At 44.9% G+C, this 14,470-nt stretch overlaps 1 protein-coding gene across 2 annotated transcripts; it reads right to left on the bottom strand.

Moving 5' to 3' along the window:
- Positions 1-1,528: 1,528 nt before the first annotated feature.
- Positions 1,529-14,081, bottom strand: STYXL2 (serine/threonine/tyrosine interacting like 2). 2 transcript variants are annotated; one of them, XM_052794829.1, is made up of 6 exons: positions 13,910-14,081; positions 13,014-13,146; positions 10,516-10,610; positions 9,401-9,632; positions 8,429-8,646; positions 1,529-6,274 (listed from the first exon to the last, which is right to left on the bottom strand). In XM_052794829.1, the coding sequence occupies exons 2-6, from the start codon at positions 13,124-13,126 to the stop codon at positions 3,435-3,437; spliced, it is 3,498 nt and encodes a 1,165-aa protein (XP_052650789.1). In that variant the 5' UTR covers positions 13,127-13,146; positions 13,910-14,081; the 3' UTR covers positions 1,529-3,434. The 2 variants fall into 2 exon arrangements, with proteins under 2 accessions (XP_052650789.1, XP_052650790.1); XM_052794830.1 differs by lacking the exons at positions 10,516-10,610; positions 13,014-13,146; positions 13,910-14,081 and having other exon boundaries at positions 8,429-8,643; positions 9,397-9,485.
- Between the last annotated feature and the right edge of the window lie 389 nt (positions 14,082-14,470).

Raw genomic sequence — 14,470 nt, 5'->3', positions numbered from 1 at the left:
TGTTGTTCTCTGTCAGAGACAGGATATTGAGCCAGATGGACCTTTGGTCTGACCCCATGCAGCCTTTCTGATGTTCTTGTGTTTATGTTCTTAACTGACTGTATGGATGCTCCTTACACTTTCACCTTCCACTACACGATGCCAAAAAACCCCCTCCTGCCTACAGCAGCAAACTGAGGCTGAGCAAAAATATCAGTCCCAGGACATCTTTGCTGAAAAATCCTTCCTAGATAAGTTTGGGTACTTACCTACTCTTTTAATCTAATGTCAGACCAGCATCATTGCTGAAAAACCATTCACTCTGCAGCTCTGGTCACCTGAAACAATCTGTGCAGATCTCTCCCCTTTCACCGATTCCCTATCTTCTTCTAACTTCTCATCTTAAAACCTGACTTTGTAGCCTGCCTTCAACCTCTCCATTTCTGTCTCTCCTGGTTATTGGTCTTATGACTGAATGCTTTAATATTTTCACCATGCAAGGTCTTTATGTCACTGTTTCATGTAATTTATACCTGTGAGCTGGAGCCTTTCCCATCTCGCTTTCAAGCACTGGCTGTACACTGAATGGAGTCCAAAATGATCCCCACCCCCTTATTGCTTTGGGGGTTTGACTTTATTAACAAGGATATAAGCAATAAGAAAATAAAGTTCAGCTATTTCTAAGGCTTCTCCCTCATGACTGCTCAACCAGCATCTTAGATGGCCTCCCCCCAGCAAACGATTTTTATCTCCCTTTTACACAAGTGAACTAATAAGCCACCTACCTCAGTGAGTCAGCAGAACCCACTTAACCCTTTCCCAGAAGGGTCAAAACTCACTATCAGGATGGCTTGGCTCAGGCTTGTTATAGAACCATATTCTGCCCCTCGGTCTTGAATAATTTATTTGTGCGGCAGACCTAGATTAGTGTTTAAATCAAAATGCTACCCAAACAAAGGCTGTGCTGTACAGTGCAAAATGAAACCAATTACTATATCATACAATGCTCATCTTTTACAGTGTAAGATGCCCCCTACAGTACTGCAGAGGACAGACATTTCTGTTGAGAACAGCAGCCAGCCATAGGAAGGGGGAGAGAGATTTTTCAGAGGGAACCAGCCTTTGATAAAGAAATAAATTCAGTGCCAGAAGGTATCGTACACTTCCACTTTGATCCATCGAAACTTAAGACCTATTTTAGAGTGAAATTAAAGCCAGCTCGAAATATGGATATGCAGAGTTGTCTTCCACAGAGCAACTTTACCAAGGATGAAGAAAAGAGGAAAATGCCTGTCCTAACACACATTGCAGAAATTTAATATACAATCTCAGAATGTGGATCAAAGCCTGGAATTCCACTACTTTAAAAAAATACAACTCACAGAAGTATGCAGAAACAAGGGATGCATTGTATTATATATTATATTGTAGTAGAAGTGCATTATAAGCCTCATAGCATCTCTGGATGCCTGAAATATTAACAAGACCATGTTCCTTATGTACTTCAAAAATGTAATCTGAGTACTCAACCCCCCCCCCCCAAGTAAAATATGTTCTTTCTCTTATTTTTCTACCCCTGTTATTGTTCAATCACCTGATTTTGAGACTCCATTCACCTGACAATAAGTAGCTATCATTTACCCTAGTCCTGACTGTCAGAAAGAGTCATCTTTATCTTCAGAGAAGCAGGGATAATGTCTAATCAGTGAGTTATAGTTGAGAGAAATGATTCTAAGTTTAGGAAAATTGGCAGCTGCATTTTGTTATCAGTAACCATTATTTAGATAGCATTGCTGATGTGCTTGGCGTCATACAGACAAGGACAAAGACCAGGCCCTTGCCCTGTGGAGCTTACTGTCTGTATTACACAATTAAAATAGGGAGAGGTACTAGCATAATAGTAATAGTGAGCTCTAAGCATCACAGTGGGAGGGAGGAGAGATGACAAGAAAAAGGAAGACAAAACTTCCTGAGAGCGCAATACTGCATCCTTCCTCCACTGTTGTTTTATACTCAGCTCTGCCAGAGGGTTTTGTTGTTTCAAAATGCAGTCTATACAGAAGAGGGAACAGATTATTCCAAAGTAGAAATCAGGAGAAACTGGCCTGCATGTTTATAAGAGAGAGGTGGAGGGTGTTGACTGGTGACAAAGAGTTGGGTGCTTTGATGTGTCAAAGACACAGCGTCATACGAGCCACACAAGTGATGCTGTGGCAGGCCTGGCAGGTCCTGTCACACAAGCTCACGAGGCTCTGCAGGGCATGGAAAGACCTGAGGCTCTTAACTTGGTGTACTCAGTTAACATGGAGATTGTTCTCCTTCCACTCGCTCTGCAAAGTGGGCTCTGTAGCTTGTGATACAAACAACACGTTAACTGTAACACATCAGCTAAACCTACCATCTCCTAAAAACGAGCTTCCAAGTACCGCATTCAACAGACATACAATCCGTCCTTAGGTGCATGGTGCCTTATACCAACGCTTTGGTTATACATCGTTTTATTATGAGGTCAGTTTGTGTATCACTCTTTTCTTTTAAGGCAATCATGTTGAAAATTAATACATGACAATCTGACTACAGACATAAAAGCACAGACTTAGCTGAGCTGCATACATAAAGCAAACGGAAGTCAGTACTTCAGAAACCCAGCCTAACCTAACATTAATCCTAACCCTAACTCCATCTCTAACTAGATCAGAACATAATTTTTAGAAGGCTGCTAATATTACTGGATTTTTCCTTTGTCGATCCAAAGTTATTAGGAGGAGCCAACCATACTGGAGCAGAGATGACTCCATCTAATAGAAAACAATGGTACCACAGGACTACATTCATTACTGCATTGAACTTCTGAAAAGAAGGAGGCATCTTTTTTCTAGTATTTCACTCTGCTTCTGCTACTTAGTGAAGTAAAACAGTACATGTATTCCCCTGAACTGTCTATTTCTGTAGACATTCATAAGATTGGTGCAGAAAAATGGAGCCTACCTGGCAATATCTTCTCAGTGGTATAAAGTAAAACTGATTAAGAGAGGAACATTCTTCAAGTTCCTAGAAAAGGCTGTTGGCTTCTTCCATTTATGATCAAAAAGATCCTAGAAAAAATATGTCCAGTCTTTAACGAGACTAGGAAATTGAAATAACCAAAATGGGATGTGATTGGTCTTTTGAATTGAGGTACCACCATTACTTGCTTTTACTGCTGAAACATTGTCTGGCTCCTAATGGCTTCTAACATTGTGTTCCTACCTACATTGATCATTTAATACTAGCATCTTCTTTCTGACAAACCACAAACACTTCCAAAACTTGACCTCTTCCCTTTATCGCTTTTGATTAAGAAGAGAACTATCTGCAGGAAATGCCCTACAAACCACAAAGGATTATCAGAAATATAATGATGAGTGATTCAGGGACTCTGTGGCTCTGCTTGTGTTCCTATAATCTGATCGTGGTCACTCTTCCCTTCTCCGCCGGAGCTTTGCTGTCGTTTCTTCTAGGCGGCTTCTCCAAGCAGCGATAATGGCATCATCATCCATCTCTTCTTCCTCTTCTTTACGCATGCTTCGTCTGTACTGAGAGAACTGTCTAGATGCAAATCTTTCTTCACTTTGTTCCACTTTTGCCTCCTTCTTTCCATCCTCTTCAGACTTTGAAAAGCTCTGGGTGAACTTTCTCTTAGCTCCAAATTCTGACATGTCTGACCTGGCCTCCTCTTCACATGCCTCCACATGACGAGATCTAACTCGACTCTGTGTAGATGGTTCAGGGGATTCAGAGTCAAAGGATGGTTCAGGTGTTTGGCTGAAAACATGCAGCTCTGGGCTCTTTTCTCTGGAACTTGTTGTCTCGCTGACCCTTGACCTTGTGAATGTATACATCTTTTTATCCTCCTTTGCAGAAGCAGAGGAAAATCTTGACATGGTTCTCAGTGAATCTCCTTTTGACTCATAGGAAGAACAGCTGTCTAGCTCTTCTCTTTGGGATCTGGAGAATCTGTAACTGGATGTTTCAGAATCCATCTCTCTAACTTTGGATGATCTGCTATATTTCTCTCTAGCCTTCTCACTTTGATCATAGTATGATGGTGGTTCTCTTTCTGCTTTCAGGCTACTGAGCCACTTGGTAATATCAGTCTCTATCTCTGACTCGAGTGCACCTGTGTCTGCAGGCTGACTGGACAGATCAAAGACTGTATCACTTCTGTCAAGATCTGCTTGCAAGGGGCGCCTGTGGCTGTTTGTTGTACTCTCTCTGTCATCTTCTATTTCATTTTGCTCTCCTTTGGTCATCTTTTTTTTAAATAAAGTGCTGCGTTTATTGTCTCTGATCACCTTTTCAATTTGATAATCTGACATTTTCTCTCTCATTTCCATTTGCATCTCCTTCTCTTTCCTCCTGAGTTTCTTTAGGTCAACATCATCAGCAAAGAGGCTGTACAGTGGCTTGCTTGTCTGTGTTGTCTTCATGTTTGAACTAGTCCCTTCTGTCCTTGCACTCACTGAGGTATTGCAAGACAGGACAGACTGAGACTCAGCCCTATGCATGTCCTGCTGGCGAAGCTGAGAGGTAGCAAGAGATGAGCCACTCTGAGCACTGAGAAGAGAAACCTTATCATCATCTACACGCCTGCCAAGGTCTCCTGACATTACACTGGAGGCCATTGCAGATGATGGACGGGACAGCATCATGATCTCATTTTGCTTTTGAGCAATGGTTTCACTGACCACGTTAGCAATCCAGTTCTGAATGCTTGCCATGGATATTGTGTCACCTGGGCCAACTGGGAGACTGGGAAGGGATATACTTGGCATCTGAGGCTGCATTGCCCCCGTGCTGCTCCTGGTCTGTGATAAAGATGAATGATTTGTCTGCATGCTCAGTACAGAAGCTCCATCCTCAGCACCGCTTGCAGAAGGTGCTGAGGGCCAGAAAGCTGATAGTGGGATACTCCCACTCATCGTACTGTCTGTCTCCCAGCTGCACATGGACTGGCTTTCTTCTAAAATTTTCTTTGAACGTTCAAGGAGCTCTATACGCCTCTGCTTCTTTTTAGCTGAAGCAGAATCCTCACTTTTGGCAAACTCCACAAATTCCTCCTTGCTTTCACTGCCCACCTTCTTCTGCCGCTTCATTTTCCAAGCCTGGTAAGCAGTCAGGTTAATATCTGACAAACTCTTCCCTTCTGTCCCCTCCCCGCCTGCCTGACTGCCATCTTCTGCTGGAGATGGTGCAGAAGATGATGATGGTTCTAAATCCTTCTTGTGAAAGCCAAACTGGATCCTCTTGACCTTCCACCTTTCTAGAGGAGTTAACTTGTCTTTGTTCTTTTGGCAAAAATTGTAAAAGGAGCTACTGTCTGAAAACACACTCTCCTCATCCACATCCCTCTCCTTTCTTCCTGTTTCTGGGGATTGTCTCTCCCCACAATTTTTATTCTTAGAATGATACCTCTGAGCAGCTTCCTTCTCAATCTCCAGAAGCCTCTGGTTCCACATGTCCCAAGTGCTCTCTGAAGACACAGAGCCTGTGCGGCATCTCATCCTGCTAAAGCTACTGGCTTCCAGCTGTTGTTTTAGGGTTCGGATCTCAAAACTGCTCACGCTCTCAACATCACTGAATTCACCTGATGGGTAAGGTCTTCCTCCCATGCTGGAATCTCCATCCTCCTCCCTGGGTGGACTCTCCATATGGTATTTCTCATTTCTACACTGCCAGTCATGGATCCTCTGTTCCACATCCTCCTCAGTTTGTTCCCCTTCCTGATCCAGAAGCTTTGGAGATGTTCTTCTTCCATGGTTAACTCCTGGTTCCTTTGCAGGCAGGCCTTGTTTCTTCCTCCATTCCTCATACAACTGTTCCTCTTCCTCCTCACTGATGAGGGTGGAGTGTTTGGAAACCCAGCTAGTTTTTCCCATTGATGAAGAGCTCTTAAGACTACCCAGCAGGCTGCTGGTGTCCTCTTCTTCTACTGTGATGGAGTGGGCTTTGGCTCCCATGATGCTTTCTGAGTCCCCAACTCCAGACAGCTGGGAGGAAGTCCCAGCATGGACAACAGGGCTTTGACTAGGAGTGACTTCTTCATCTCCAGTATGCTCCAACTCTCGTTCCTCCAACAATTGCTCGTTGAGCTCCCTTAGCTGTTTCAGAAAGCCATCATTGGGATAAATGGCACGCTTCTTTCTCAGAGTCATCAGAGCCTCCAGAATGGTCATATGGTGGTAGATCATCAGATAAGCAGCCACCAGCACAGCTGAGCGACTGATTCCCATTTCACTGCTGACAAGGATTTTGCCTACAGATATTGAATATAAAAGTAATTAGCTATTTCCAATAACATAGAGAGGTTGCTCTGATTTGTAGCACAAAAGCATTCTCTGAATAGTGTTAGACAGATTATTTGTTTCAGTGACTGAAACCAATACTAAATATTTGTTAACTTTATCTTAATACAAATCTAGATACATATGAATAAAAAGCACTTAGTTTCAAAAGCTGTGGGCAGGCTCATTTTAAAATAATCTAAATAATATTCGTATTTTCACCTATACACTTCCCCAAATAATCAAAAAGCTTATAATAGGTATTAGAAAGACAAGTGATACAGTATTCTTGACTTGCTGGCTGACTTAGGGTGAGACATTTAAGCTTTCCATGCTTCAGTTTCCCCATATGTAAAAAGGGAGATATTAGCATTAGCCTCCAGGAAGGTATTGGGAGGACAAGCAAATAACTTAATTTTTTATAAAGCACATTGTAAGAATTAAATACAATTTTATATTAATTTAATTATATTTTTGCCAGAATCCAGATCTGCTGTTTTGCAAGGTACACTCAAACAGTTACATGTAGACTGGCTGGAGGCCAGAGTCATAGTATATCATCTCAGAACAGGAAAACCAAGCAACTAGCAGAAAAGAACTGATTTTGACTCTGACAAACTGATACAGCTGCTTCAAACTACTGGGACCCACCGTTCTGTAAACAGTGACTGCAAGAGCTAGAATCCAAGCTGAGGATCTGCTTTATTTCATGGCATTTACACAGAAACCACCTCTTGCAGAAAACTAAGCTTTGGCACAAAAGAATTGTTTTTTAAAGTTGCTTTTATAGCAAATGACAGTTAAAGAAAAGCTTGTAAATATGAAGAGAGCATAAATGAGGCTTTGCTAGCCTGCAAATAACTGAAATTACTGTTTCTAAATGTGTGATAAACTCCAGTTTAATCAAACTGTTTGCACTGAAACTTAATGAAGCCAGTTTAAACACCACCTTTCTGACTGCTGCTATCTTACTGCAAGTATTTACCTAATGTGCCTATTCCTACAATCAAAAGTCTCAGTTGCCTTCCAAGCGTTTTAACAGCCAGTAAAGCCTATCTAACAGCTCACCAAAAGAGGGAGATCTCATTCCTCTGCTTTCTTTCAAGGCTCCTGTCTCCGTGTATCCTTTCCTGTGTCGGCTCTGGTACTGACCGGGCCCTTTAATGAGCCAGTTCAGCTCACTAACCCAATGGAAAACCATCTCTTCCCTGCTGGGCTGTCATTTTTGCTGCGTTAGTGAGTTGAAGGGTCAATGAATGCCAGCAGCTGCAAGCATCTGTACTATGCCAGCAGTAGCAATGGGAGGTATGAGGAAGAACATAGATGGGTAGAGTGTCCCTCCTCGTGGTGTTGTTGGTGAGCTATTAAAATTGGCTCAACTTTTCTTCGGTACTAACAAAACTTCTCACTTTTCTTGCTGTCACTTCTACTAGAAAGTAACCAGTTGTCTCTACAAAAATTAAATGCACTGAATACATATATGAAGAATATCAGTGATATCACTGATTGTGTTGTTCATTTTCATATTGAATTCCATAAAGATATTTCTAACTGTCCACTGAAGCTGCAACAAAATGACCAGTATGCACTGGAGGTCCACAGAATAACAGGTGCCATGGAATTGGAGTCCAGCAAATTGTAGCCTGGGTGTGGACATCCAGGGGTTCAACTCAGCTGTTTGGATTGTTCTAGTAAATCAGCCTGTTCTTTTGTAGTAAGCATCCTGGCAAAACTGAAACTCACAGTGTACAGGAATATATCAATATATATAGTATTATATAATATCAATATAAAAAAATATATTTATTGGAGCAGGGCTTCACGTCTTTGCAATAGTAGGGTGCTTTCAAAGCAGCTGAGGGAGGTGGCTTGCAGCCAGTCTGAGTCCAAAGACATGGGGCTTGCAGCAGGGGCTGCTGGGCTGCCTCCTCTCACTAGTTTGCCCCCTCCTGTTTTGAATGAGGCATGGCAGAAATGGGCAAGAAGTGTTGACCGTAACTGGATGCAGAGAACAAAGTATCTGCCTTCTACCCAATTACAAATGTGGCATTGGCTGTTTATCGGAGTAACACTTCCACCCATTAATTCCCAAGCATTCTGGAACCACTGTAATCTTCTCCTCTTACCCCTGTAAGTCAGCAGTGCTTCGTCAAGGAACTCTGCAGCTGGGCGGAAGTGTTTGGAGATATCCATATCTGGAAAATCATCCACTTCAATGCCCAGGTATTGGATATTCAGACCATTGTAGAAACCTGGTCCTGTGTATACACCTGTACCATGAGCTGCGTTCAAGACATGTGTGATCCCCAGTCTCTTCAAACGGCTTTTGTTCACTGCAACACTTCTTCAGAAAAGAAAAAAATATATTAGATATCAGTGGTCCTATTTCGGGTAGGAAAGAAGCTGTCTGCTACAAGGTCTACAGAGCTCCCAGTCAGTGTTACTCATCCAACATGCAGCTCCACTCAGACCTTAATGTCCTTTGAGAGTTCTACAGGTATTTCTTTCCAATACTCACTGGGAAAAGAAAATGACTGCATTCACCAGTAGAGCTGCATGCTCATTTTCCACTCCAGCTTGATTTTAAACTCATCCTGCCATCCTAGGTTCAGGCTGTTTACTTATTTCTCAATTTTTATCACTCCGTAACTGATACTTTACACTATATCCCCTTCTAATTCTGTCTGGTCACTTGCACAGGTGTCTCAGACGGCTGAGCCACGGTACAAAAGACCTAGCCATTTCCACTCGATATTTGCTACGGCATTTCTTTTTTATATCTCTTTTACATAACAAAGACTTTAGAGCCAATTTCAGGGCCAAATTCCAATCAGAACAATGTAATTTGGGCTCATTTGCCTTTTCCTTTCCTAAACTGTCGAAGCATCAAAATAGCACGGGAAAGCTGCTGATTCTGTTGCAGAAGTATTTACTTTTCCGCACACAGAGATCCTTGTGAGCATATTCTGAAAAACACTTTGGGGCTCTCTAGGGATGAAGGGTATTAGATGCATGTAATACATATTATACCTTCAATGGTTCCGTCTGACCCTTCACTGGGAATCTCATGCAACTTGATGACAAAAGCTGACACTCACTTTTCTGCTATGAAGACATTAGGCCAGACTTCATCCACAGCATCCCTGGGGGTCTCCAGCCTGTCCTTCACAAGTGCCCTCTGCAAGTCCATCACACACGGCGTGTTGAACAAGCTGGTGTCATCAATCTTTTCCTTAACTCGGTTGTACAGGTCTTCCACCATCAGCTGCCGCGCAGACTCTAACATCCTGGGACACGCTGAATCTACCTTGGCGTCCTTTGTCTTCAGTTCTGTAATAAACTGACATTGTAACTAAAAGCATGTAAAAACAACACAAATATATGACCTGTCATTCTTTGTTCCTGGGATAAGCCTTGTGGCTTGCTTTTTTCCCAGTAACATCACACCATCCTGTCTGCAATGTGTGCATGTACATGCTTATCTAGTAGCCTCAAGGTAGTTAGTAATGGGAAGAGCATATTGCACTGTCCTCTCAGTCCAGAGACCCACACTGGCCAAAGGCCTGGGAGTTAAGGGAATGCTCATTCTAGCTGCAGAAGAATGCAGTCACTCTCTGCAGCTTCCTGAGGAGGGGAAGTGGAGAGGAAGGTGCTGATCTCTTCTCCCTGGGATCCAGTGACAGGACGCATGGGAATGGTTTAAAGCTGCACCAGGGGAGGATTAGACTGGACATTAGGAACCATTTCTTTACTGAGAGGGTGGTCAAACTGGAACAGGCTTCCTAGAGAGACAGTCAATGCCCCATCCCTGTCAGTGTTTAAGAGGCATTTGGACAATGCCTTTAATAACATGCTTTAATTCTTGGTCAGCCCTGAAGTGGTCATGCAGTTGGACTAGATGATTACTGTAGGTCCCTTCCAACTGAAATAATCTATTCTATTCTACTCAGTTTGTTGCAGCGAGCAACCAGCAATCAAACTGTATTCACCACTGCAGTACATGATTTTGCCACAGATTCAGTGAACAACTTCAGAGGAAGTCACCAAACCTTTCTGTAAATTGTTACTTCTTTGTGGTTTTCACCTCTACCTCAGGTGGGGTTTTCTCATAAAGGCTTTTTTATCATTTTAGGACCTCTGGATGAGAAAGGCAAAACAAGTGCAACTCAACTCTCTATTACTTACATAGTGCTTTCACCCTTCCTCCTCTTACCTTCATTGATTATTTGTTTGGCAGCCACAGCAGATGACAGATGGATTGGCTCCATGAAGATGCTCTCTGTATCAGTGTCTGATATCACTGAATACCTGCCAACAAACCACACTGCCTATTAGGCAAATGTTCTCTACTGGGATCCCATCTCCAGGACTTTAGCCCTTTTCACCACTCCAGAAGAGAGCAGCAGGGAACTGGAGCAGTAGAAGGGAAGTCCCAGCTCTTCTCCCACCCCTCACCCCCACCCTGCTCTCCAGCACGGTGCTACAGGCTTCAAATATGCCTTGGTATCCAGTGTTTGCAGGATGCAGACAGGTCCCATGGGGAGGAGCTGCAGTGGACTGGGAGTGCAAGAGAATGGACTAGTGGAGGAGGTTTTGGGTAGAGAAAATCAGTGTCTGGTTTGAGACTGGGAGGGAGATGGATCACAAGGAACAGTCTCACAAGTAGCTCTCACTTAGACAGATATAAACATTGTCCTAACTAGAATTTATTGAAAAATTCAAACCAGATTACACTGGAAAACTGTTGGGGTTTTTTTTTGTTAGCTAATTGCCTACAAGCATCCTTTGAGTTATCACAAGCTGCAATGCAAGCATTAAGATTGAAGCCTGTGAATCTCTCCCTCAGTGCGCAGTACATTGGTCACTTCATAGCATGAATCTGTGGTCAGTCTCTCCACTCACATAGTGTTGTCTAACTGCAGATCAGAAATAACTACAAAACCCACAAACATCTTTGAAGGGAGTTCTTTGACACACAGCATGATTTACATAAGTTTTTGTTAAGCAAAAAAGGGCTTCAATCTTGAAAACAAATATATTTCCATCTGGCTATGCCTGTACAGTCCAAGCAAATCTCTTCTTATTTAGACCATCTTAACAAAATATTTTACAGAGCTTTTTCCCTGATGCACACCCTCTACATTTCCTTCCAAACAGATGGTACAGATCATTAGGACAAATTTGCTGCCATCACAGAAGCTCTCTGGCAATGCAGGCTTGCAGTACTTGCAACACACTGTTTGTTTTTGTTTAATTAAAGCAGGAGAGGGAGGATGATTAATGTGCAGTCAGGGTGCAGCAAAGTGTCTGGAGAGCTAAACTGCTTTCATTCTCCAGAATCAAAATGGAGGGCACAGCCATCGGAAACCACTTAATGGGCTCGTCTAGGTCATTTAGTTGGGTTCCAGCACTTGTCAACTGACTGAAAGTAATCCTTTTCTAGCTCTTCAAAGGAGTTTATGAGATGAGCAAGGGGAGTCTCAGTCTGATTTACAGGAGCTGACAAATTTGCAGCTATGCCCTGCCTTCAATTCCTTTTGCTGTAAAGGTTGCCTCCAAGCTCAATAAAAAGATAACAGTTGGTAATAATCTGCCACCACAACACATTTTACCTGTAGCTACCCCAAGCATCTATGAAACACACAGGTGCAGAACTGCCCGGGTCTGGATGCTTTAAGGGCCTTGTTCTGGTTGGGAAGGGCCTTGCCATTTTCATCATTGCTTTTGGCATTGATGGCAAGAAAAAAAGGAGGAAAAAAAAAAAGGGGGAAGGGAAGGGAAGGGAATAAACTGAAGAGGTGCTTCTGTTAATTTTGAGTGACTGATGAGCAGCAGGAGAGTGATTTACCAAGTTCAATACATAAGTTTACTTTATGTGAGCTCAGTGAACTTCCTAAACAATTTTTAAATGCATGTAGTTAAATGAAATAGGCACTCTGTCTTCATTTTTCTGCAGTCCCCCACAATTAATGGGAAACATTTCATAACCTCATACTTGTTGAGGGCCACTGGGACAGGTTGTTTTCAAACTTGATACCTACTCCCTGCCTTCAGCTAAAGCATCTCAAAGTGTACAGAAAGCCCTGCAGACCATTTTGCTTTAGGAAAAGAGTACAAAGGGAGGTATTTTTCCTTGTATTAGGAGAAAACACATCTAATCATGCTCGTTTTGCTTGAGGAAACTCAATTTCTGCTTGCGCTGTGACAGCCTCCTGTTCAGTGCCTGAAGCCTGTAGCTAAAGATGGCTCTGAACCAAACCCAAATCCAAAGACCCTCAGTCTTTCTGGGGCTGGGAAAGGCTAATATCAACATTAAAAAATCCACAGGTCCTTCTAATGGACAGAAAGACAGGGCTGAATTTGGGAAGAGTTGAAAACCAGATCAGAAGTTTCAGCGTGGGAGTGGAGATGGGAGGATGACACAGGGAAGAGCAACGATACCACCCCATAGTAATGCCTTCTGCAATTTATCCTCTCCGTGTGTGCGTACGCTCTCAGCAGGATGGATTAATTAGCGCAGGAGTCCTGTCTCTGCAGTCTTTCTTCCTGCTGGCATACTAACCCCTGCCTCAGGGAGGGGAGGGAAGCCCTGGGCTCCACGCTTGATCCAAGTGCCTGTGCAGAGAGGAGGTGGTAGAAGAGGAGGGAAGGCAAGCCAATCCACCGCATGCTACCAGGGGCCATGGCAGCGCCTGCGGCAAGCATACTCACCGGCTGGGTGAGGGGCTGCGGAGATAGCGGGCCTGCACAGCCTTCACGTCCGGTCCCTCGTCCTCCTCATCGGGCACCACCTGCTCGCTGTCCAAATCTCTGCTGCTGGCCATGGCAGCTGCAAGAGGATCCGCTACAAGGGGAGCACGGCAGGAGGAAGGGCCATTACAGAGGTCTGCACGGGAGGCCATCCCCCAGCTGTGGGGCTGTGGTGGCAATGGGGGGGGGGGGGGTGGCAGAAGGGGCTCCCACATCTTGCTTCCACAGCCCCGCAAGCAGCCCTTGCCGCAAGCCAGCTGCACTGGCTCCTCTGCCAGGGTGCCTGCCGTTCCCGAAGCCTCGTGCAGCTCCCTGGCTGCTGCCCAGCGAGCACCAATGCTCTTCTTGCCTGTGAGTAAGCGTGCAGGAAGGAAGGAGTGGCGGGGCAGAAACTCTATCCCCCCCCTGGCCGGCCGGCTCAGCCCATGTGTGGCGGCTGGAAGGAGCTGTACGCAGCCAGAGCTGGACTGGAAGGAGCACTGGGGGAAGAAACACGAGACCTCGCCTCCCCAAAGTGAAATGCTCCTAAAGCTCAAGGCCGAAGGCGCTTTAAGCCTCAGGACTTTGTCCTTGTAATCCTTTGTGGGGAGGCTGCCATGCCCGCCCTGGGCGTGGGAGAGCGAGGGGGCCATGGCTCTGTTAGGAGCATGAAAACACAGCAGCTGATACTTCCCTGGGTCTGGCCAGAGCGACTCCTGCCTCGCTGTGCCGCGGCAGCCGGTGGCAGCTCCAAAGGGCCCCAGCCGCCGGCCTCAGGCGGGAGGACCACGGCCGCGTGCCACCACCAGGGGTAAGGAGCGGCTGCCGCTCACGGGGCAGCGAGCGGGGAGGCAGGGGAGCAAGGAAAGGGCACTTACCCCCTGTGCCCGGATGAATCCTCCAGGGGTCCTTGCTGGGGACGGAGGCACGGCGAAGGAGTCCAGTGAAGAGGGCAGGAAACCTGGCAGAGAATGGTACTTGCGGGGAGAGAAATCAGCTGCCCCCTCTTGCTCTCTCTACGGCTTCTTCATCAAGGGGCAGGACAACTGTCAGCACCAAACCTTTATCAGCCTTCTAAATATAGTGTTGTCCTGACACTGACTGCTGGATTGCACGGGGAAAGAATTCAGTGCCTCATAGACGGCAGCTGGTCAAGCGCTTAACTCCTTCCCTGCTGTGGGCTGGATCCTCTGGCATTTCCCAGTTGCAGGAGGAGCCCAGAGAAGAGCCCAGAGCCAGTGAGGCTGGACCTCCACCTGCAGGGAGCCTCCAGGCAAGTGGGATCCCACCAGGTGCAATCTGAAATGCTGGTATCACCTCTGATGTCCTTGGGATACGCAGTGCAGGATGAGCCACTCCAAGCTTAGCAGAAGCAAGCTACCTGTCAACTACCTGGACTTCTGTAAGGTCTTTGATACGGTCCCCCACAACATTCTTAC

Source organism: Harpia harpyja, chromosome 8 (genome assembly GCF_026419915.1).
Source record: "Harpia harpyja isolate bHarHar1 chromosome 8, bHarHar1 primary haplotype, whole genome shotgun sequence".
NCBI lineage: Eukaryota > Metazoa > Chordata > Aves > Accipitriformes > Accipitridae > Harpia > Harpia harpyja.
Note: the sequence above shows the minus strand (reverse complement) of the source record. Positions and strands in the feature narration are given on the sequence as shown.

Excerpts from the sequence above, each read along its gene's own strand:
- STYXL2 (XM_052794829.1), bottom strand. The coding sequence starts at position 13,126 with ATGGCCAGCAGCAGAGATTTGGACAGCGAGCAGGTGGTGCCCGATGAG. Across the intron at positions 10,611-13,013 it reads CGCAGCCCCTCACCCAGCCG|GTATTCAGTGATATCAGACA; the intron begins GTGAGTATGCTT and ends GTTTGTTGGCAG. Across the intron at positions 9,633-10,515 it reads CAAACAAATAATCAATGAAG|AACTGAAGACAAAGGACGCC; the intron begins GTAAGAGGAGGA and ends AGTTTATTACAG.